General features: G+C 40.1%; 1 protein-coding gene across 2 annotated transcripts in view; it reads left to right on the top strand.

The window, feature by feature from the left end:
- The window catches only part of tecpr2 (tectonin beta-propeller repeat containing 2), a 120,867-nt gene that overhangs the window by 63,912 nt on the left and 31,770 nt on the right, over nt 1-25,185 (top strand). For both annotated transcript variants that reach the window (XR_005946214.1, XM_041213868.1), the window contains exons 12-15: nt 7,380-7,560; nt 9,821-9,962; nt 18,747-18,987; nt 19,528-19,617. Coding sequence is in view for 1 of the 2 variants with exons in the window: in XM_041213868.1 (XP_041069802.1) it covers nt 7,380-7,560; nt 9,821-9,962; nt 18,747-18,987; nt 19,528-19,617 (654 nt within the window). In the remaining variant the exon portion in view is untranslated. The remainder of the gene's footprint in view (nt 1-7,379; nt 7,561-9,820; nt 9,963-18,746; nt 18,988-19,527; nt 19,618-25,185) is intronic.

Genomic DNA, 25,185 nt, shown 5'->3' with positions numbered 1-25,185 from the left:
TATGTGTGTGTGTGTGTGTTAGTGTGATATATGTGTGTGTGTGTGTGGTTAGTGTGATATATGTGTGGTGTGTGTGTTAGTGTGATATATGTGTGTGTGTGTGTGTTAGTGTGATATATGTGTGTGTGTGTGTGTTAGTGTGATATATGTGTGTGTGTGTGTGTTAGTGTGATATATGTGTGTGTGTGTGTGTTAGTGTGATATATGTGTGTGTGTGTGTGTTAGTGTGATATATGTGTGTGTGTGTGTGTTAGTGTGATATATGTGTGTGTGTGTGTGTTAGTGTGATATATGTGTGTGTGTGTGTGTTAGTGTGATATATGTGTGTGTGTGTGTTAGTGTGATATATGTGTGTGTGTGTGTTAGTGTGATATATGTGTGTGTGTTAGTGTGATATATGTGTGTGTGTTAGTGTGATATATGTGTGTGTGTTAGTGTGATATATGTGTGTGTGTTAGTGTGATATATGTGTGTGTGTGTGTGTTAGTGTGATATATGTGTGTGTGTGTGTGTTAGTGTGATATATGTGTGTGTGTGTGTTAGTGTGATATATGTGTGTGTGTGTGTTAGTGTGATATATGTGTGTGTGTGTGTTAGTGTGATATATGTGTGTGTGTGTGTTAGTGTGATATATGTGTGTGGTGTGTTAGTGTGATATATGTGTGTGTGTGTGTTAGTGTGATATATGTGTGTGTGTGTTAGTGTGATATATGTGTGTGTGTGTGTGTTAGTGTGATATATGTGTGTGTGTGTGTGTTAGTGTGATATATGTGTGTGTGTGTGTTAGTGTGATATATGTGTGTGTGTGTTAGTGTGATATATGTGTGTGTGTTAGTGTGATATATGTGTGTGTGTTAGTGTGATATATGTGTGTGTGTTAGTGTGATATATGTGTGTGTGTTAGTGTGATATATGTGTGTGTGTTAGTGTGATATATGTGTGTGTGTTAGTGTGATATATGTGTGTGTGTTAGTGTGATATATGTGTGTGTGTTAGTGTGATATATGTGTGTGTGTTAGTGTGATATATGTGTGTGTGTGTGTGTTAGTGTGATATATGTGTGTGTGTTAGTGTGATATATGTGTGTGTGTTAGTGTGATATATGTGTGTGTGTTAGTGTGATATATGTGTGTGTGTGTGTTAGTGTGATATATGTGTGTGTGTGTGTTAGTGTGATATATGTGTGTGTGTGTGTTAGTGTGATATATGTGTGTGTGTGTTAGTGTGATATATGTGTGTGTGTGTTAGTGTGATATATGTGTGTGTGTGTGTTAGTGTGATATATGTGTGTGTATGTGTGTTAGTGTGATATATATATATGTGTGTGTGTGTGTTAGTGTGATATATATATGTGTGTGTGTTAGTGTGATATATGTGTGTGTGTTAGTGTGATATATGTGTGTGTGTTAGTGTGATATATGTGTGTGTGTGTTAGTGTGATATATATATGTGTGTGTGTTAGTGTGATATGTGTGTGTTAGTGTGATATGTGTGTGTTAGTGTGATATATGTGTGTGTGTGTGTTAGTGTGATATATGTGTGTGTGTGTGTTAGTGTGATATATGTGTGTGTGTGTTAGTGTGATATATGTGTGTGTGTGTGTTAGTGTGATATATGTGTGTGTGTGTTAGTGTGATATATGTGTGTGTGTGTGTGTGTGTTAGTGTGATATATATATATGTGTGTGTGTTAGTGTGATATGTGTGTGTTAGTGTGATATGTGTGTGTTAATGTGATATGTGTGTGTGTGTTAGTGTGATATATGTGTGTGTGTGTTAGTGTGATATATGTGTGTGTGTGTGTTAGTGTGATATATGTGTGTGTGTGTGTTAGTGTGATATATGTGTGTGTGTGTGTTAGTGTGATATATGTGTGTGTGTGTGTTAGTGTGATATATATGTGTGTGTGTTAGTGTGATATATGTGTGTGTGTGTGTTAGTGTGATATATGTGTGTGTGTGTGTTAGTGTGATATATGTGTGTGTGTGTGTGTTAGTGTGATATATGTGTGTGTGTGTGTGTTAGTGTGATATATGTGTGTGTGTGTGTGTTAGTGTGATATGTGTGTGTGTGTGTTAGTGTGATATGTGTGTGTGTGTGTGTTAGTGTGATATATGTGTGTGTGTGTGTTAGTGTGATATATGTGTGTGTGTGTTAGTGTGATATATATGTGTGTGTGTTAGTGTGATATATATGTGTGTGTGTTAGTGTGATATATATGTGTGTGTGTTAGTGTGATATATATGTGTGTGTGTTAGTGTGATATATATGTGTGTGTGTTAGTGTGATATATATGTGTGTGTGTTAGTGTGATATATGTGTGTGTGTGTTAGTGTGATATATATGTGTGTGTGTTAGTGTGATATATGTGTGTGTGTGTTAGTGTGATATATGTGTGTGTGTGTTAGTGTGATATATGTGTGTGTGTGTGTGTGTTAGTGTGATATATGTGTGTGTGTGTTAGTGTGATATGTGTGTGTGTGTGTGTGTTAGTGTGATATATGTGTGTGTGTGTGTGTGTGTTAGTGTGATATATGTGTGTGTGTGTGTGTGTTAGTGTGATATATATATGTGTGTGTGTTAGTGTGATATATATATATGTGTGTGTTAGTGTGATATGTGTGTGTGTGTGTTAGTGTGATATGTGTGTGTTAGTGTGATATGTGTGTGTTAGTGTGATATATGTGTGTGTGTGTTAGTGTGATATATGTGTGTGTGTGTGTGTTAGTGTGATATATGTGTGTGTGTGTTAGTGTGATATATGTGTGTGTGTGTGTGTGTTAGTGTGATATATATATATGTGTGTGTGTTAGTGTGATATGTGTGTGTGTGTGTTAGTGTGATATGTGTGTGTTAGTGTGATATGTGTGTGTTAATGTGATATGTGTGTGTGTGTTAGTGTGATATGTGTGTGTGTGTTAGTGTGATATATGTGTGTGTGTGTGTTAGTGTGATATATGTGTGTGTGTGTGTGTTAGTGTGATATATGTGTGTGTGTGTGTTAGTGTGATATATGTGTGTGTGTGTGTTAGTGTGATATATGTGTGTGTGTGTGTTAGTGTGATATATATGTGTGTGTGTTAGTGTGATATATGTGTGTGTGTGTGTTAGTGTGATATATGTGTGTGTGTGTGTTAGTGTGATATATGTGTGTGTGTGTGTGTTAGTGTGATATATGTGTGTGTGTGTGTGTTAGTGTGATATATGTGTGTGTGTGTGTGTTAGTGTGATATGTGTGTGTGTGTGTGTTAGTGTGATATGTGTGTGTGTGTGTGTTAGTGTGATATATGTGTGTGTGTGTGTGTTAGTGTGATATATATGTGTGTGTGTTAGTGTGATATATATGTGTGTGTGTTAGTGTGATATATATGTGTGTGTGTTAGTGTGATATATATGTGTGTGTGTTAGTGTGATATATATGTGTGTGTGTTAGTGTGATATATGTGTGTGTGTGTTAGTGTGATATATGTGTGTGTGTGTTAGTGTGATATATGTGTGTGTGTGTTAGTGTGATATATGTGTGTGTGTGTGTGTGTTAGTGTGATATATGTGTGTGTGTGTTAGTGTGATATGTGTGTGTGTGTGTGTTAGTGTGATATATATGTGTGTGTGTGTGTGTGTGTTAGTGTGATATATGTGTGTGTGTGTGTGTGTTAGTGTGATATATATATGTGTGTGTGTTAGTGTGATATATATATATGTGTGTGTTAGTGTGATATATATATATATGTGTGTGTTAGTGTGATATGTGTGTGTGTGTGTTAGTGTGATATGTGTGTGTTAGTGTGATATGTGTGTGTTAGTGTGATATGTGTGTGTTAGTGTGATATGTGTGTGTGTGTGTTAGTGTGATATGTGTGTGTGTGTTAGTGTGATATGTGTGTGTGTGTTAGTGTGATATGTGTGTGTGTGTTAGTGTGATATGTGTGTGTGTGTTAGTGTGATATGTGTGTGTGTGTGTTAGTGTGATATATATATGTGTGTGTGTTAGTGTGATATATATATATGTGTGTGTTAGTGTGATATATATATATATGTGTGTGTTAGTGTGATATGTGTGTGTGTGTGTTAGTGTGATATGTGTGTGTGTGTTAGTGTGATATGTGTGTGTTAGTGTGATATGTGTGTGTGTGTGTTAGTGTGATATGTGTGTGTGTGTTAGTGTGATATGTGTGTGTGTGTTAGTGTGATATGTGTGTGTGTGTTAGTGTGATATGTGTGTGTGTGTTAGTGTGATATGTGTGTGTGTGTGTTAGTGTGATATGTGTGTGTGTGTGTTAGTGTGATATGTGTGTGTGTGTTAGTGTGATATGTGTGTGTGTGTGTTAGTGTGATATGTGTGTGTGTGTGTTAGTGTGATATGTGTGTGTGTGTTAGTGTGATATGTGTGTGTGTGTGTGTGTTAGTGTGATATATTTGTGTGTTAGTGTGATATATGTGTGTGTTAGTGTGATATATGTGTGTGTTAGTGTGATATATGTGTGTGTTAGTGTGATATGTGTGTGTGTGTTAGTGTGGTATGTGTGTGTGTTAGTGTGGTATGTGTGTGTGTGTTAGTGTGGTATGTGTGTGTGTGTTAGTGTGGTATGTGTGTGTGTGTTAGTGTGGTATGTGTGTGTGTGTTAGTGTGATATATGTGTGTGTGTGTGTTAGTGTGATATATGTGTGTGTGTTAGTGTGATATATGTGTGTGTGTGTGTTAGTGTGATATATGTGTGTGTGTGTGTTAGTGTGCTATATGTGTGTGTGTTAGTGTGCTATATGTGTGTGTGTGTTAGTGTGATATATGTGTGTGTGTGTGTTAGTGTGAAATATGTGTGTGTGTGTGTTAGTGTGAAATATATGTGTGTGTGTGTGTGTTAGTGTGAAATATATGTGTGTGTGTGTGTGTTAGTGTGAAATATATATGTGTGTGTGTGTTAGTGTGATATGTGTGTGTGTGTGTGTGTTAGTGTGATATGTGTGTGTTAGTGTGATATGTGTGTGTTAGTGTGATATGTGTGTGTTAGTGTGATATGTGTGTGTGTTAGTGTGATATGTGTGTGTGTGTGTTAGTGTGATATGTGTGTTTTAGTGTGATATGTGTGTGTTAGTGTGATATGTGTGTGTTAGTGTGATATGTGTGTGTTAGTGTGATATGTGTGTGTTAGTGTGATATGTGTGTGTTAGTGTGATATGTGTGTGTGTGTGTTAGTGTGATATGTGTGTGTGTTAGTGTGATATGTGTGTGTGTGTGTTAGTGTGATATGTGTGTGTGTGTGTTAGTGTGATATGTGTGTGTGTTAGTGTGATATGTGTGTGTGTTAGTGTGGTATGTGTGTGTGTGTTAGTGTGGTATGTGTGTGTGTGTTAGTGTGGTATGTGTGTGTGTGTTAGTGTGATATGTGTGTGTTAGTGTGATATGTGTGTGTTAGTGTGATATGTGTGTGTGTGTGTTAGTGTGATATGTGTGTGTGTTAGTGTGATATGTGTGTGTGTTAGTGTGATATGTGTGTGTGTTAGTGTGATATGTGTGTGTGTGTTAGTGTGATATGTGTGTGTGTTAGTGTGATATGTGTGTGTGTGTGTTAGTGTGATATGTGTGTGTGTTAGTGTGATATGTGTGTGTGTTAGTGTGATATGTGTGTGTGTTAGTGTGGTATGTGTGTGTGGGTTAGTGTGGTATGTGTGTGTGTGTTAGTGTGGTATGTGTGTGTGTGTTAGTGTGGTATGTGTGTGTGTGTTAGTGTGGTATGTGTGTGTGTTTTAGTGTGATACGTGTGTGTGTGTGTGTGTGTTTTAGTGTGATACGTGTGTGTGTGTGTGTGTTAGTGTGATACGTGTGTGTGTGTGTTAGTGTGATATGTGTGTGTGTGTGTGTGTTAGTGTGATACGTGTGTGTGTGTGTTAGTGTGATACGTGTGTGTGTGTGTTAGTGTGATACGTGTGTGTGTGTGTTAGTGTGATATATGTGTGTGTGTTAGTGTGATATATGTGTGTGTGTTAGTGTGATATATGTGTGTGTGTTAGTGTGATATATGTGTGTGTGTTAGTGTGATATATGTGTGTGTGGTAGTGTGAAATATGTGTGTGTGTGTTAGTGTGATATATGTGTGTGTGTTAGTGTGATATATGTGTGTGTGTTAGTGTGATATATGTGTGTGTGTTAGTGTGATATATGTGTCTGTGGTAGTGTGAAATATGTGTGTGTGTGTTAGTGTGATATGTGTGTGTGTGTTAGTGTGATATGTGTGTGTTAGTGTGATATGTGTGTGTTAGTGTGATATGTGTGTGTTAGTGTGATATGTGTGTGTTAGTGTGATATGTGTGTGTGTGTTAGTGTGATATGTGTGTGTGTGTTAGTGTGATATGTGTGTGTGTTAGTGTGATATGTGTGTGTGTGTTAGTGTGATATGTGTGTGTGTGTGTTAGTGTGATATGTGTGTGTGTGTGTTAGTGTGATATGTGTGTGTGTGTTAGTGTGATATGTGTGTGTGTGTTAGTGTGATATGTATGTGTGTGTGTGTTAGTGTGATATGTATGTGTGTGTGTGTTAGTGTGATATGTATGTGTGTGTGTGTTAGTGTGATATGTGTGTGTGTGTGTTAGTGTGATATGTGTGTGTGTGTGTTAGTGTGATATGTGTGTGTGTGTGTTAGTGTGATATGTGTGTGTGTGTGTTAGTGTGATATGTGTGTGTGTGTGTTAGTGTGATATGTGTGTGTGTGTGTGTTAGTGTGATATGTGTGTGTGTGTGTGTTAGTGTGTGTTATGTGATGTGTGTGTTAGTGTGTGTTATGTGATGTGTGTTAGTGTGAGAACATGGACTGCTTCAGTATCTGAGGAGCAGTGAATGGCTTTAAACAAACTACAACCTTCAGTGAACATCTCTGTTTTTCACCTTATGTTGGAGGGAAGGTCATTGAAACAGCTGAAGATAGGTGTAAAAATGTCCCATTCTTTAATACTAACATTCTTTGAGCTCAAAATTCACCAAAATAATAAATTAGAGATTTGTGTTGTAACTCTCTCTGGTCCTTTTATTGGATACAATACCCTTTATGCAATGAATTACTTCTCAAGTTGCTGTTGTATTTTGTTTGTGTGTGCCTATGTAACACAGGCTCTGATATAGGATCTTGGTTTAGCACCTTCAAATGTCCTCAGTGGTTTTGTTCCTCTTTTCCTTTTTCTCCCTTTGTTTTCCTGTTTTTCCTCTTGCTTTTCTTGAGCTCATTGTTCTTTTGACTGTAACTTGAGGTTTTCATTCTCTTGCCTTACAGGCATCTTGCTTACGTAACAATCTGAAGTAAAAATGCAGCAGAATAATAAATAATGTCTTATAATGTGTACCATTTCTACCGGAGTACATTTAACATACTTGTGTTCCCTTATCTTGAGGCCTTAGTGCAGATCGACCTTGTGCGAGAGCAGTGAAGGTGGAATGCCCTTATCCATTAGTGCAAATTACTTCCAGGAATAATGTGGTATGGGCACTGACAGAACAGCGAACAATTCTCTTCAGAAATGGCATAAGCAGCTTTTGTCCAGAGGGAGAGCATTGGACGTCTGATATTGTAAGGTAGACAGAATTATGGCTGTTATGAAGTGCTGTTCAGATCATTTTTTTTTAATATTTTCTGAAAATTTTTTGTTCAAATCCATTTTGATTTATCTTCATGATTCTGATTTTCAAATCATGATCTCTTTCCACGTGCTGCAAGTAATCATTTGAATACATACCATGGTATATGAAGGAAGTTGCCATTTGAACAGAAAAGACTGTTTGAACTTCAGCTAGTAATTGTTTGGAATGTCAGAAATGTAGTGCAACACTACTTATAGGCATCTGGAGCTAATTAACTTTCTTCTAGATGACCTTCATAATCTTAATGGCTCAGTATTTGCAGCTGCAATGTAGGAAAACTGTCATTGCCATGTAAAACCAACAACAACTTCTGGCATCCACACATGCAGAGTTAAACGCAGAAATATAGAAGTCATTGTCAGTGATACCATCCTCCACCTCCTCCTTCTCCACCTCTGATGTTCACAGGTGGAGGTGTGGGCAGGATTTTACAGGTATCAGAGTTTCCCATTCTGTCTCCACAAAGCTTACCGTAAAACTTGCCCCTGCGGGCTGTCCCATAGCTATTTAACCCTCTCTGAGGGGCATTAATTGGCTTGAGCCAGGCCTTCCATATCCATCTAGGGAGGAAGTCCCACCTCCAAGCAGACTTCCCACCCATCTCCAGATGAAAAATTGTGGCTGGTTGGGAAATGGCAATTAATTGGCCACTTAAGGGCTGGATGGGTTGCCCAAGGCCTTGCCTGCCCTCCATTAAATTGTGACCAGGGCACGAAAAGCACCCATAAAAATTTTAAGGCCCTCCCCCCACCTGCCTGCATGCCCATCTGCAGGGAACCATAAAATTCTGTCCCAAGAGAAATCACGGATTTGTCGTGGATTTAAATTATTTATATACTTCTCACTGTGAAAACTAATGAAAGTATTAAGCATTGCTCAATCAGGGAAAACTTAAGTTTTAACAGTGTACCAAGTCATGGTGATTGCTGAACAACCTCTCTGGCGCCGGAGAAACTGATCATATAAATGTGGAGTTTCATTCCCCGAAAAAAACATTTTAAAATTGCAGATTTTTAATGAATTAATTTTCTTTTTAAAAATTTCTGTTCTGATATTTTTTTTAACCCAAATTGCATGTCCCAGTCTTTATTTTGCTTTATGTGCAATGATTTAAATATGATTTAGATTTCCTACATTTTACTTCCTGCTTTTCTGTCTGAAAATTCTTCAGTCTGATTGGCTGATCACCCTGCCAACCTGCTGTAAATGGCTCCAAATTGGAACTGATTTCAGAAATGAGAAAACCTGTCCTCTGAGCCTGCTGAAGCATCTTCCCTTTCAGCGACTACAAAATCCACGTCATTAGAATTTCACTAAATTTTAAGTACCTTGTGAAACCTCCCCTTTCCCCCCAAAAATTCTAATCATTGAAATGTCCATCTTTACCACTGTACCTCCATTTTCCAACATAAATGTTTTTTTCTGTTGAATAATTGCTAGCATCCTACCATTCTATGGCCATTTGCTTCAAATTTCATTTTCAAATAAAACATGGTAGGATTTGAAAGATATTAGTTTTTGCTATTATGGATTAATGTTTGAAAATGTCATTTAACTTTAACCAGTCCTTTACTGTATTACAGATGAAATATTAAACTGAGTTACTCCCTCTGTTCGGCTCAGTGGTTCAAGAGAATGTTAAAGATTCCAGGGCACTATTTGAAGAAAGAACAGCTATCCTGGTGTCCTGACCCAAATTCTTCCCACAGTGGCCACCATCAAAAACAGATTAATTGATCATTATTCACATTGCTGTTAGCTCTTGCTGGGTACAAAACTGTAGCACTGCCCCGAAAAGTAATTCACTGTATATGAAGCACTTCTGAAATTTTAAGGAGGTGTAATAAGATGCTTTTTCTATCAAATTGTCCAAAAGATTTCTATCATCTGATTCTTTTAGCAATGGGCTTAATGTAAACCATGAGAAGGTTTCTTATATTGACTGCTTCCAGTAAAATAACAATGCACCCTGAAAGAACTGATTTGCTACATCGAGGAATCTAAAATGTTTATACAGAGCAGTGAGGAGCTTGCATTTAAAATAGCATGCTGATATCATTCCCTTGCACCGATGCCCAAGGATTTATTAACATGCCCCATTATTGTACATGTTTTCACAAATGCAGTTTGGAAGCTTCTGCTGTTATATTACCAAAAAAATTGAATTAAAATAGTAATTTTCTCCCTTTTATAGTGAAAGGCAGATGCTGGAGTCAGTGTGTATAGCATTGGGAGACCAACAGACAGTCTGGGTTTTAGACACAAATGGCAACCTCTGGTTCCGCACTGGCATCTCTTCAAAGAAACCTCAAGGTGAAGATGATCACTGGTGGCAGGTAAGAACTTTGTCAGATATATTGAACTATCTTCTGATGTAAATAGCAAACGTAAAGTGGAGCACTCATCTTAAAGTTGATGGCGACTATCAAAAATGTTGTTCTACAGCTTTTGGCTAGTGGTTTTCTAAATGCTTTACAGTGTACACTATAAACATGTTAAATACTAATAAATGGGTTTTAAGTTGGCCATCTGTATTGTCAATGCTGCAGTGAATGATAATTTTAATCACAGATCTGTGATCATCTTAAATAGGATTTCTTGTAATTGCTGAAAATTTGCAACTCTTATTTTAAAAAAAATTCTGCTGACATCTTACACCATCAAAATTAAGTCTTCTAGAGTTTTGAATGTTGGTTAATTTGAGAATTAGATCGTTCTTTTCGATTGTATTTTCTAAAATATAATCTGCAAAGATAGCAAATGTGAAAGTTCATAACTTTATGAAGCACTTACTGTGCTGACCTCACATAGTTGTCATGCATTTGCACTTACTGTAATCATCATTATTTTATCCATCATTAGAACTGCACTATTAGCACTTTAGTAAATACTGTCGGTGTTAAAGTGTATGAATGGAATACTGGGTAGGTTGACTGGATGGACCAAAGGTCTTCTCCTTCCTGAAACTTGCTGTGTTCCTTTAGCACAACTTTGCAGTCAGCAGCAAAGTGACAATGCGGCCCTCAAAGGAAACTGCCCACAAAGATCTAACTATCTCTGTAGCATAGATTTCACCTATCACAGTGTAACAGGCAGGAAAAGACCTTTTGTTCATTCTGCCCACCTACCCATAGTATTCACATTTTCCAATGTTAATTTGATTCTGACACCAGCTACATCCAGCAGCAGTGTTGTCATCAAGCAGGCTAAGCAGCCTGTCACATTGCAGAATTCTCAGACAAATGGAAAGAAAAGTGCACTGATTATCCTTCGCTTCTTTAATCATTTTACAGTTTTTATTAATAAACCTACAGAATTTTTATAAAGGGGAAATATGGCATTGCAAAATAAATTAAATTTTCAAGGTCAGAGAGATTGTTCAATAATTATGAGATGGTACATTGAATTCATTCATTCAACAAGGTGTGACTTTTCCAGCAAGATTAGAATGTAGAAAGTGGAAATTCACATCAGTTCAAATGATTTCTAAATAAATCTACCTGTAGTGTCTTCAAAATTGCACCTTTGTAGTGGAGTAGGAAATCACTGACAGCAATTTATGGGGATTTAACTGTCCATGTCAGGAGTTGCTTTCAGTGTCACAGTCATAATGTCGGTGAGCAGTGATGGTTTCATCAACATTATAACTGCAAAATCTAGGTCCATGACTTTGCAGAGACAAACAAGCCTACTCCTAAAGAAGTCTGTGTGAATGTTACGCTTCTAATTCTAACTGAACTGCGAGACCAGACATTTATGCGGTGGCCCAGATTTTCCAGCAACAACAATTTGGTACTCAGGATGGCTAAATTTACAGTCTGATTTCAACATTGATAAGCTCTTCTGGAAGCAGCACAGTTACTCTTCTTTTAGAATCACCTTTTCATGCAAATCCAAAGTATGGTACTTAACCAAAGTGCTATTCCCACCAGGTCAATTTTCTCTTGGTGGAATTGGTAGCCTTGCTTCCGTTTAGTACATGTCATGAGTATGAAGCTTCCGCAAGTATGCTCAGTCCATTATTTAGCCTGTGTTTAATCATTTGAGCAATTGATCTCTCTTTCTTAAAAAATGTTTGAGTTATAAAACTTGCCACTCTTTAACCACGAGTACTACTATTTTAAATCTGAGTGGTAGTGCTGTGCAAAATGCAAAATGGTGACTTTCCAGTAAAATAATGATCACCATTGTTTTCAGTGGGAAAATGCAGCTAAGAAAATGAGCATCTTCCTGTTTTTGATGCCAGGTAACAGTGGAGTTATACAAAAATAACATGGAAATTAAGCTGCATCAGAAGTGGCAATTTAAGTCACTTACTCCATTATTTCCTCATTCTTTTGCATCATTTAAAGGCCCTGATGATGTAGATGCACTGTAATCATGGTTCAAGTCACCAAAAAATATTGTATTTGCTAAGCTGTCCTTCAGTGTTCATGAGCAAAGCATTATGGTAGTTCTCCTTTAAGAAAACTAAATAAAAGTGATGTCTGAAGAATCTGATACTTATTTTTTTTTTAAAAAGCAGTCAATGATAATCCAAATTCTTTAGTTGTAGTAGCAGAATGAGTTTTTTTTTTAAATCATAAATTGGAGTTAATGACTAATGATTGGAGCTAATAAGCGAAATAGTTTTTCCAAATATATTATTGGCAAACAGTTTTCAGTTGCAATTCTAGCGCCTAAAGGTGTAAAACCAATTTGTTGATGTTTAAAATTATTTTAAGGGAATATATTTATATCTCCATTTTAAAAGCTATTATGTTTTGTGCTTGGGTGGGAAAAAATGGTGTTAGAAAGTGGATTATCTTTCCATAGTCAAGGAATGCATAAAAGTGCTTTTCAATACTAAGTTCAGTGGACTTCTTTAATGGGGAGGCAATGGCTTGGTGGTATTGTCGCTGGACTAGTAATCCAGAGACCCAGGGGAATGCTCTGGGGACCCTGGTTCAAACACAACATGTTTGATGGTGGAATTCAATAAAAATCTGGAACTAAAAAGTCTAATGATGACCATGAAACTATTGTGGATTGTTGTAAAAGCTCATCTGATTCATTAATGGCCTTTAGGGAAGGAAATCTGCTGTCATTACCTACATGCGACTCCTACAGACCCACAGCAATGTGGTTGACTCTGAAATGGCAAGCCACTCAGTTGTATCAAGCCGCTACAAAGCCTCAAAAAATGAATGAAACCAGACAGACCATCTGGCATCAATCTAGGCAACGGAAACAACAATGGCAAATTCAGCCATGTCAACCCTGCAAGTCCTCCATACTAACTTCTGGGGGCTAGTGCCAATATTGGGAGAGCTGTCTTACAGGCCAGTTGAGCAACGGCCTGACACAGTCATCCTCACGGAATCATATCTTACAGGTTATGTCCCAGACACCACCATCACCGTTCTGTCCCACAGGCAGGACAGACAGATGTGGCGGCACAGTGGTTTACAGCTGGGAGGGAGTTGCCCTGTGAGTCCTCAACATCGACTCCAGACCTGAAGCCTCATGGCATCAGGTCAAACATGGGCAAGGAAACCTCCTGCTAATTACCATGTACCGCCCTCCCTCCCCTCCCTGAATCGGTACTCCTCCCTGTTGAACACCACCTGGGGGAAGTGCTAAGGGTGGCAAGGGCGCAGAATGTACTGTGGGTGGGGGACTGTAATGTCCATCACCAAGAGTGGCTCGGTAGCACCATTGCTGGACGAGCTCTAAAGGCCTGTGGCAGGTGGCGAAGGATAAATATACTTACCAACCTGTCTGCCACAGATGCATCTGTCCATGACAATATCAGTAAGAGTGACCACTGCACAGGCCTTGAGAAGACGAAGCACCGCCTTCACATAGTGTATATATTCCATAGTGTTGTGTGGCACTACTACCGTGCTAAATGAGATAGATTTCTTACAGATCTAGCAACTTAAAACTGGGCATCCATGAGACACTGTGGGCCATCAACAGCAGCAAAATTGTATTTGAACACAATCTGTAACCCCATGGCCCATCATATCCCCCACTCTACCATTACCACCAAGCCAGGGAATCAAGCCTAGTTCAATGAAGAGTGCAGGAGGGCATGTCAAAAACAGCACCGGGCACCTAAAAATGAGGTATCAACCTGGTGGAGCCACAGGGCTACTTGCATGCCAAACAGCATAAGCAGCAAGTGATAGAGCTAAGCGATTTTGCAACCAACCGATCAGATCTAAGCTCCGCAATCCTGCCACACCCAGTTGTGAATGGTTCTGGACAATTAAACAGCTTGCTGGGGGAAGAAGCTCCACAAGTATCCCCATCCTTGATGATATGCCCAGCATATCAGTGCAAAAGATGAGGCATTTGCAACAATCATCAGCCAGAAGTGCCAAATGGATGATCCATCTTGGCCTTCTCCAGAGCTCCCTAGCATCACAGATGCCAGTCTTCAGCCAATTTCGTTCACTCCGCATGATATCAAGAAACGGCTGAAGGCACTGGATACTGCAAAGGCAGTGGGCCCTGGCAATATTCCGGCAATAGCACTGAAGACTTGTGCTCCAGAACTTGCCGCACCCCTAGCCAAGCTGTTTCAGTACAGCTACAACACTGGCACCTACCCTGCTATGTGCAAAATTCCCCAGCTTTGTCCTATAAACACAAAGCAAGACAAATCCAACCCAGCCAATTACAGCCCATCAGTCTACTCTCCATCAGTAAAGTAATGAAAGGCGTCACCAACAGTGCTATCAAGCGGCTCTTGCTTAGCAACAGCCTGCTCACTGACACCCAGTTTCGGTTCTGCCAGGGCCACTCAGCTCCTGACATCATTACAGCTTTGGTTCAAACATGGACAAAAGAGCTGAACTCCCAAGGTGAGGTGAGAGTAACTGACCTTCACATCAAGTCCGCATTTGACCGAATATCAAGAAGCCTTAGCAAAGCTGGAGTCAATGAGAATTAAGGGGAAAAATCTCAACTGGTTGGAGTCATACCTAGCACAGAGGAAGATGGTTGAGGTTGTTGGAGGTCAGTCATCTCACCTCCAGGACATCACTGCAGGAGTTCCTCAGGGTAGTGTCCTAAGCCCAACCAGCTTCAGCTCCTCCATCAATGACCTTCCTTCCATCATAAGGTCAGAAGTGGGGATGTTTGCTGATGATTGCACAATGTTCAGCAATATTTGCAATTCCTCAGATACTGAAGCAGTCCATGTCCAAATGCAGCAAGACCTGAACAATATCCAGGCTTGGGCTGACAAGCGGCAAGTAACATTTGTGCCACACAAGTGCCAGGCAATGACCATCTCCAACAAGACAGTATCTAACCAGCACCCCTTGACGTAAAATGACATTACCATCACTGAATCCCCCACTATCAACAACCTAGGAGTTACCATTGACTGGAAACTGAACTGGACTAGCCATGTAAATACAAGAGGAGGTCAGAGGCTAGGAATCCTGCAATGAGTAACCCACCTCCTGATTCCCCAATACTTGTCCATCGTCTACAAGTCAGGAGTGTGATGGAATACTCCCCACTTGCCTGGGTGAGTGCAGCTCCCACAACACTCAAGAAGCTTGACACTGCCCAGGACAAGCAGCCCACTTGATTGGCACCCCATCTACAAACATTCTCTCCCTCCACCACTGACGCACAGTAGCAGCAGTGTGTATCACCTACAAGATGCACTGCAGGAATTCACCAAGCCTCCTTAGACAGCACCTTCCAAACCCTCGACCACCACCACTTAGAAGGACAAGGGCTGCAGATAGATGGGAACACCACCACCTGGAGGTTCTCCTCCAAGTCACTCACCATCCTGACTTGGATATATATTGCTGTTCCTTCACTGTCGCTGGTTCAAAATCCTGGAACTCCCTTCCTAATAGCACTTTGGGTGTACCTGCACCACATGGACTGCAGCAGTTCAAGAAGGCAGCCCCCCACCACCTTCTCAAGGGCAATTAGGGATGCGCAATAAATGCTGACCTAACCAGCAAAGCCCACATCCCATGAATGAATGAAAAAAAGGTTTTATAATAAACTTGAGGGGTATTTCATATTGTTGTGCCAGTATTATTTAAATAAGGAAAGTTGATTTGCTTAAAGAAAGTGCTCTTTGGATACTGTTATGAGCCACATGAAGATCAACAAATCAAAAGAACCAAATTCACCAAACGACTCCAATGGGCAAAAAAAAAGGATAAAATTTCACCTTTTTATAACTTTTACTTCAATAAACAAACCAGAATCAAAATTAACAAAACGGGAATTAACAGGAAAATCACGGTCAATGTAAATTACGCATGAAATAGAGGCAAGAAAAATAGATCTCTCAGATTTGTCAGCAAGTTTACTCAGCATTAATAGCGCCAATTTCAGCCACAATGCCCCTCAAGGCTGTGATCTTCCTGGGTAAAATTCCAGCTCATTTTCCTCATGGATATAGCCAGTAATTCTCATCCAACAGGAGTACCCACTCAACCTGGGTTCCACAGGTACTTTCTTCAACAGATTGCTGCATTTCTCCAGAGTGATTTTGGTTGTGTGGATTCATTAGAATTACCTTTTATCTGAACCATCGGTACTGATCTTGTGCACTGCATGGCTAATTCTGGTGATTTTTATTTTAAAGTAACAGAAACATCAGCAACCTTTGTTTGCTTATCGCTGGCTCCCAGATCCAGCCTTTGGGTTGCCCTTTTTCAACCACCTTCTCTCTGGAAAAACTCAGTCACATGGGCCAGTGGGATCCCAGGTTTCCAAGCCCTTTTCACCCATGCAGGCACAGAAGGACAGGGCCTGTGAATTTTCCCAATACTGCCCTCCAGGAGAAACCCAAGCAACATGCTACAGACTGTGCTGATGTTTCAAAGTAGTGGAATCCCCAGGCTCTCTGACCAGAGACAACCCCCTCTCTCAATGCTGTTTCCTGCATTCAAACTAGATGGTGCAGACAACGAACACCCTGTTCTCATTCCATTTCTGCATGTTGGTTTTCATAGTGACAGGCTGCTGCTTCACTTGTTAATGGTGACGCTGGACCTCATTTACATCCCACTGACCAGCTCCCCACCTGAAATGGGTGTGCTCCTCAGGTAATGAAGCAGCCTATGCCCACATGCAGCACTGAGGCTGGCTCTGAGACCCGGGTACCGTGTACAGCCTCTCCCTGCTCCATTACCACAGATTCCATCACAATACCTTCTGATACCTGAATATACTGTCTATCTGTTGTTTACAGTCCATAATTGCATTAAAAAGTTTTTAAATTATTCCCCATTTTTGGTCTGACTTTGACATTTGTGCAGCTAAGAGAGCAAATGGACAGCCCACTCTTAAACTGCTGCCAGTGAACCCATAAGAAACTTCCTGGGTGTAATTAGTTCCTCCACTTCTCCAGGGAGATGCTACGAACTCAATTTCACGCAGCTCAGATAAGCATCCTGAGTACAGCAGGAATCAAATTTGCACCTGCTCCTTAATCTGTGCCTCTGAGCATTAACTCTTTGACTTAATACTATGTTCTGTTGTGTGTCTGACCTTCTTTCCTTCTCTCCCTTACGCCCAACCCAATGAATTTAAAAATGTGTGTCGTGTTTGAAATATGATACATCTGAATTTATTTACGATATGACAGGAGTAAGTAGCATGTTAGTTTCATTGTTGAATTTCCTTTACATTCACTCAGCAGTTAAATTCATAGGGGGACTTTAACTCCCTGCCAGGAAACTGGCTGAAGGCATGGAATATCCATTTGGAAGTCTCTGTGGGAGACCAGGCTGATATTAACTGCTGGACCTCATTTACATCCCACTGACCAGCTCCCCACCTGAAATGGGTGTACTCCTCAGGTAATGAAGCAGCCTGTGCCTACATGCAGCAAGACCTGGACAACATTCAGGCTTGGGCTGATGCGTGATGAGTAACATTTGCAGCATTCAAGTGCCAGTCAATGACCACCTCCAACAAGAGAGAATCTAATCAATCTCCCCTTGGCATTTAGTGGCATTCCCATCACTGAATCCTGCACCATCAAGATCCTGGGGAGCTTGGCCTAAATAGCCAAGTGGTTATGGTACTGGGTTTGTAACCCCAAGATCAAGAGTTCAAATCTCACAATGGCAAACTATGAAACAATGTAACTTCATCTGAAACAGATGGAAACAGGTTTACTCAAAAGAGTATCAAGATCCTGGGAGGGTTAACCATTGACCAAAAACTTAACTGGACCAATTACATAATTACTGTGGCTGCAAGAGCCGATCAGATGCTGAATTTTGCAGCAAGTAACTCGCCTCCAACTCCCCAAACCTGTAACACGTTAGTCAGTAATGAGATGAAATACTCTCCACTTACCTGGATGTGTGCAACTCCAACAACACTCAAGAAGCTTGACACCATTCAGGACAAAGCAGCCACTTAATTGGGGTCCCATTCATCATTCCCTCCAGATGCACTGCAGCATTTTGCCAAGCCTCCTTCGACAGCAACTTCCAAAACCGCAACTTCTACCACCTAGGAGGATGAGGGCAACAGGCACATGGGAATACCGCCACCTGCAAGTCACACAGCATCCTCACTTGAAAATGTTTTGCTGTATCTTCACTGTTGCTGGGTCAAAATCCTGGAAGCCTCTCCCTGCAAGTACTGTGAATGTACCTACACCACATGGACTGCAGTGGTTCATCACTCCTGCTCCAGTTAATTTCAGCTAATTCTCTCCAGTGCCAAAATGTGAGACTGGTGGGACCACACTATATGTTTCTTGTAACTTGGCTGGAATAGGCTATTTAGTAATCTGAGCCAGTTTACAAAAAGCAATAATGGTTTAGTATGTTGCTATCTGTTCTCAATTCAACATCAAGTGTTGAATCCTAAAATTCAGTGTTATTAGAAAAATAACTCAATTACATTATATAGCATGTTAGATAAACTCTTTGTCTAGTGCATTATCAGTAGATATTCAAGATTAAATCCTAATTTATATATTGGGAAACCATAGGAATGCTTTTGTGATATTTTGTAAATTGTTTACTAGAAAAGAACCCAAGTATCAAAAATGTGCTTTACAAAAATAATATTTTTTGAAAGAGAAAGTTATGTGGTAGCTTGTTTTTAAAAATAAATTTGTATTATAGGTGAGCATAACGGATTATGTGGTCTTCGATCAGTGCAACATCTTCCAGACAATAATCCATGCAACACATAGTGTAGCCACAGTTGCTCAGGCTCCAGTAGAAAAAGTAGCAGACAAACTGCGAGGTGCCTTATGGTCGCAACAGCCTCCATCTCAGCCAAGTCTCATCAGTGTTAACAGTAGTGGTGTGTGGATTACGTCGGGAAAAAATGAGTTCCACGTGGCAAAGGGCAATCTATTAGGTTGGTCAGCCTTTTGAAGTACAAAATAAAATAAAAACATTTAAGACAGGCTCATATTGCACTGATATCAGTGTAATTTAGTCCTCTCTTAAATATTTTAATACATATGTGTGACAGCTAAAATGAAATGAGTGCTAACTTCCCAACTGTTTGGCAATCTTTTGTGAGTATCAGAAAATCCATCTTTTTTTGCGTATGTAAACTTATTTATGTTTTGAATGTTACAGCTGTTTCTAATTATGATATTCCATGTAGTTACTGATTTTGTTCATTGTGATCGCACTTTGGAATTAAATATTTGACCTCAATGTATTAACTCTGAAAGTGAACGAATTAAAGTGGGAATGCTCTAAAATTTAGTATTTTTTGGGATTGATAATATGTTGCAACTAAAGAACAAGAATTAAAGAATACGTGCTAGTTCAATACTTGTTCCTAAGTAGAATCGCTATGTAATCATGCTAGATATCACATTTTGTTAGTTACCAATGCAAACTAAATTTGTAGGCTATTAAAATATGATTTCACTTACTTTTATAGCTACATTTTGGAAAACAATTGTACCTCGAGGAACTGTGTCAGCTACAAAATGGGCTTTTGTCATGGCTTCCATGGCTCCTATTAAAAAAGGTTAGTGATTGCCACATTCAACTTCTCTTAATAATTCATGCAGTTATATCCTTTTTATATTGTAACGTTCATATGGACTAAACCAATTTCTTCTTTGTTATATGAGCTTAAGAACACAAGACAGTGTTAGATCTCTCATTTCTGTCTTCTACAGCTTTATTTTGTGGTTCCAGTGTAAGGGACATATCTTTTTATTTCTGTTGGACTGTTGCAAAGAACATATCTTTTCATTTTCTGTTGGACTGTGGATTAGAATTACAATGGCTGCAGTTTAAAGCTCATGTCCACTAGATCAGGAAGAGGAACATATACAATGTTGCAGTCCTGGAACAATGTGCCATGAAAGACAGGATGGTGCCAGAAAGGAGTCCTGTACCAAGGGAACTGCCTGACAACAAAATTTTAATTGGCTCCTGACCAGGTGACCAGGCATTTGTGTGAAAGCAGGGCAGAAAGCTCCTGGCCTGCAAAGAGGGAACATCTAAAATCTCTTTTCCTCATATCTCTATAACCTATTCTCTGAGGAAACCCCTATAAAAAGGAAAAGGGGAAAACCACTGTTGGAGACATTGAAAAGCAAATTCTTAACCAGTGAACTAAATATTGAAAGAGCTGGAAGACCACCTCGTGTCATCAACAAGAACTGAAAGGAATTTGGAAGACATCAATCAAAATCAACCCATCGAATCCTGCACTCTGGAATGTGTTATTGAACTGTTTTATCCCTCCCTTAAAATCTGTGTTTTGTGTGTTTTATGTGTCATGTGTGTTTAGGGATTTAAGAAGTGGTAGAGCTTATGTTATAGTGTTAGAAGTTAGCAGTTCATATTCCTTTCTTTTGCCACTGGCAAAAGTTTGTTCAAGAAACAGTTATTTACTTATTAAGTTTACAAACCTGGTAACCTAAATTAAACAGTTAGGTAGAATTGGAGGAATCTGGTGGTTTGGTTTAACTCTTCACATTTTTCACGGCCTGGGGATCAGCGGAGCTTGATATTACAGTGCACTATTGCCAGTGAGTCGTGACACCGGAATTCCTTTGAATTGACATCCCTGATGTGTCCGTAAGCAGATGTTGGATGGTTTCTGGGAGAAGAAAAGATTAGAAGAAAACAACAGAAAGCTGACATAAAAAACAGAAAATGCTTGAAGTATTCAGATCTGTTAGTATCCGCAAGGAGCAAATATGGGTTCTTGTTTTGGATGCAGATCCTTCATCAGAATTGGGAAATCAGCACCCTCTTTTAAAGGATGAAGCAAAGATTCGAAAGGGAAAGGAAACAAATTGGATGATATAGTGGGCTAGAATCTGGTCTCTGAGTTCAGTTCTAGCTCAGTGATGAATGAACAACCCCTTGGACTGCAGGCTGAGGATCCTGTGAAATGAATTCATTATAGTTTCTCTTGGATATGGCTTATCATATAAAAATGTGCTGAATTTGGTACTATTTAGCAATATCATTAACAAGCCGAAGGATCATTGCTGTGAGAAGTGGGGGGAAGAAAAGTCCCATACTGGTACGGAGTCCTCCTGCGAGTTGAGGCTAGGGCAGAGTAGAGATTGGTCATTTCCCTCAAAGTTGGAGAGGTTAGATAGAAACCATGTTAGGGACAATTGTGCACGATCTCTGCAGCAAGCTGGGGGGTTTTTTCTGACATTGGATGCTTCACTTCCCAGATCCAATACCTGAAGTGCAAGAAAATGGTGGGTTTGGGGCAGAGACCGAAGTGAGGTTCAAAGAGGATAAAAGTTACTGTACTAATTGCTATTAGAAGAAAGCAACCAATGTATTTAATAGTTTACCAGTGGATTTTTCAAACTAACAAGGGTGAACAAAAACATGGATGTCATACAAAGAACTCTCAGTTGGGAAATCAAGCAACATTAGAAAAGCAAGAAAAAAGTGAATATTGATCGAAAGTTATAGAAAATGAAGAGGACAGATACCAAGATCTGAAGTTTCAAAAATTAAGCTTTAAACTAGCCAAGGATGTCATGAAGAAAGAAGAGATACTTTTCTTGTAGTTTGTGCTAATCTTGGTTGGAGCCACCTCCCTCTTCAGGTACCATGCCCTAAGAGAGCATTGGTGACCATAGACTTCCATGCATTGATCTGTGGTTATGCTTGGAAAGGTACTGCAGTGGTTGCCATTGCCTTCTGCAGGTTCCGGCTGACCAGGAGACTCTTTGGCCCTTACCACTTGCCATAGGTGTATTGGAAAGATTTGCAGGTTGATAATAAACCTGTTTGGCCATGTTATGAGCATATCTTCTGTGGTCATCAAGTCCCAGAGTGGGATTCAAACCCAGAGTTTCTGGCTCAGAGGCAGGGACACTACCACTGTGCCATAAGACTAATTGGAGCCATAAAAGAGGCAAAGAGAAAGAGAACACCCAAACATTGTTGACTCGTGGATGTATCAGATACTTTATGAGCAACAGACACTTCTTCCGACATCCTACAAACATATTGGACAACAGCAGGATGTAAAACATTTAATTATTTGGTGGAAAGAAATGGTGATTTGGTCATGCTTTGTTTTATCCCACTTATCATTAAATAATTTTCTGTAACGTAGATTCTACTTGATTTGCCCGGCCTCTTAAGGAAAGTAGCCAACCACAGTTAAAGCCACTTGGAAACTAATGCTGTGTAAAATTTTTTCTGTGCCTGAATTTAATCAAACATTATTATTGAAGTCTTAATATCCAAACAATTCTATGAGCATTTGCTTTCCTGTATGTGGCAGGGTTATGCTCAGGTCCACTGATTTGCACTTCCATGAAAAGAATAGATGGAATTGTAGCATACAGTGCCCAAAATATTGATATAAATTCTGATAACAATAAAAATGAATCACAGCCTATAATATTTACCTGTACTTATTTCCATATCTTTCAGTCTCAATCTTATACAGATATTTATTCAGCATTTATTCAGCTATCTTTAAAGGTGTTAACATTGTGTTCAGTAGTTTTGCTGTTCCACTTACATACTTTTATAGGGGTGGAGGATTTCTTAAATTTCCTTGTGCCAGTCGAAAGTTGCAAATTTTACACTTGGTCTGCAGTCACTGTCCAAATGAAATAACTGTATTGCGTCTGTTTTTTTTTTTATTCGTTCATGGGTTGTGGGCATCGCTGGCTAAGCCAGCACTTATTGCCCATTCCTAATTGCCCTTGAGAAGGTGGTGGTGAGCTGCCAACTTGAACTGCTACAGTCTATGTGGTGTAGGTACACTCACAGAGCTGCTAGGAAGGGAGTTCCAGGATTTTGATCCAGCGACAGTAAAGGAATGAAGATTTAAGTTCTAAGGCAGGATGGAGTGTGGCTTGGCGGGAACTTTAAGGTGATGTATGTTCCCATGCTTCAGCTGCCCTTGTTCTTCTAGTTGGTAATGGGTTTGGAAGGTGCTGTCAAAGGAGCCTTGGTGAGTTGCTGCAGGGCATCTTGAAGATGGCACACACTGGTGGTCAAAGGAGTGGATGCTGAAGGTGGTGGATGGAGAGCCAATCAAGCGGGCTGTTTTGTCCTGGATGGGGTCAAGCTTCTTGAGTATTTTTGGAGCTGCACTCATCGGGGCAACTGGAGAGTATTCCAACACACTCCTGACTTGTGCCTTGTAGATGGTGGACAGGATTTGGAGAGTCGGGAGATGAATTACTCTTAGCAGAATTCCCAGCCTCTGACTGCTCTTGTAGGTACAGTTATATGGCTAGTCTAGTTCAGCTTCTGGTCAATGGTAACCCCTAGGATGTTGATAGTGGGGGATTCAGCAATGGTAATGCCATTGAATGCCGTGGGGAGATGATTGGATTTTCTCTTGTTGGAGAACATCGTTGCCCACCACTTAAGTGGCAGGAATGTTTCTTGTACTTATCAGCTGAAGCCCGAACATTGTCCAGGTCTTGCTACTTGTGGGCATGGACTGCTTCAGTCTGAGGATTGCAAATGGTGCTGAACGTGTAATCATCCACGAACTTCTACCCTTATGATGGAGGGAAGTCATTGATGAAACGGCTGAAGATAGTTGGATCAGGACACTACCCTGAGGAACTCCTGCAGCAATGTGCCAGGACTGTGTGTTATCCTCATTATTTAACTATCTGGATTACACTGCCTCTTAGCCTAATATTCACCAACAAGAACACCTTTCATTTTCTGGGTTTAGTTCTTTCTTCATAACCTAAAGATTTAATTACCCATAATCATCCTGGTATCTCTTCTCTAGACCTTTTATCAATGCTTGAAACATCTTGCAATTTTTTATATAGCATCCCTCAGGCAGACCAAAGACTAAGGACAAAATTTTGCCCTTGACAGGTGGGCCCAACCAACTCAACGGCGGGTGGGCAGCCGATCCCCACTGCCGAAACTGGCCCCGCTGCCATTTTAAGTGGACGGGCCAATTAAGGCCCTCCCAGCATGACACCCGACGGGAAGCGCTATTCGCTTCCTGTGCGGGGGATTCCCCAAATGCGAGAGTGTGCTTTCTTGCGAAAGAGTGCACATCTCCCTAAGTCTAAGTGCTGCCTCAGGGAGATCACTGAAAGTTTTTGAAACTTTAAAAATAGAAAAATAAAAACATCATCAACATGTCCCCCTCATGTGACAATGTCACACGAGATGGGACATGTTAATAAATATCACAAAATCTTTATTAAAGATTTTTAAAACCAACATGAAACCTCATCCCACCGGTGGATGAGGTTTCATGTTTTTTCAGAAGCCCGCCGGGGCTCCTGGCCTGCCCATCAACCTCAGGGTTGGACGGGCAGGGCCTTTAATTGTTTTAACTACCCTGTCAATGGCTTTAAATGGGGTTCCGCCCGACGTAATCCCGCCTCATTTTCGTGTCGGCGAGTGGGCCCCGCCCCCAGCTCGCTGACAGAAAAATTCTACACCGAGTGCTTTGCAAGGGAGAGAAGACACTGCGCAAGAGAGGGGGAGGACTAAGGGAGGTTGGAGAATAGAATGCAAGCCCAAAATTTTTTTCCAGCCACTTTTAAGGGAAGGGATCGAAAGGTGACATGGTTTGAGGAAATGTCTAAAGAACAAGAGAGATGACTAAAAGACTGGTGGACTTGAATAAGTTAATCCACAAGCTGTGATGACTGGAGAAGATTTGACGTGAAGTGGGTAGAAACCATAGGATTTGCAAGCTATATTAAGGACCTTTTAGGAGATTTGGAAACTAAGATAAGTTTGACCTTTAAGTCAGTATGCCGAGGTTGGGAATGCAGTGGGCCTTGAGGATAAGTGTTGATGGACGTTCAGAACGTCAAGAGTTGGGCTGTGGAGTTCCCAATTAGTTGAAGTTTGTGAAGAGTGGAGATCGTTGATCACGTTTAAGAAATCAATTCTTGAAGTGAAGAAGGTATGGATTAAGATTTCAATGATGAGTGAGAAATAGGAACGCTGGAGCACGTAGAAATAGGGACGCAATAGGACCATGATCTGGAGGTAGAAAAATACAGCCTGGGTAACTGACTGATATTGGGCTAAGAAGGACAGCTTTTGGACAAGCAGAACAGTGATTTGGTTTAATCTGAGCAGCCAGCTGGGA

Source organism: Carcharodon carcharias, chromosome 20, assembly GCF_017639515.1.
Source record: "Carcharodon carcharias isolate sCarCar2 chromosome 20, sCarCar2.pri, whole genome shotgun sequence".
Classification (NCBI taxonomy): Eukaryota; Metazoa; Chordata; class Chondrichthyes; order Lamniformes; family Lamnidae; genus Carcharodon; species Carcharodon carcharias.
This window is presented reverse-complemented; position numbering and strand designations above follow the sequence as displayed.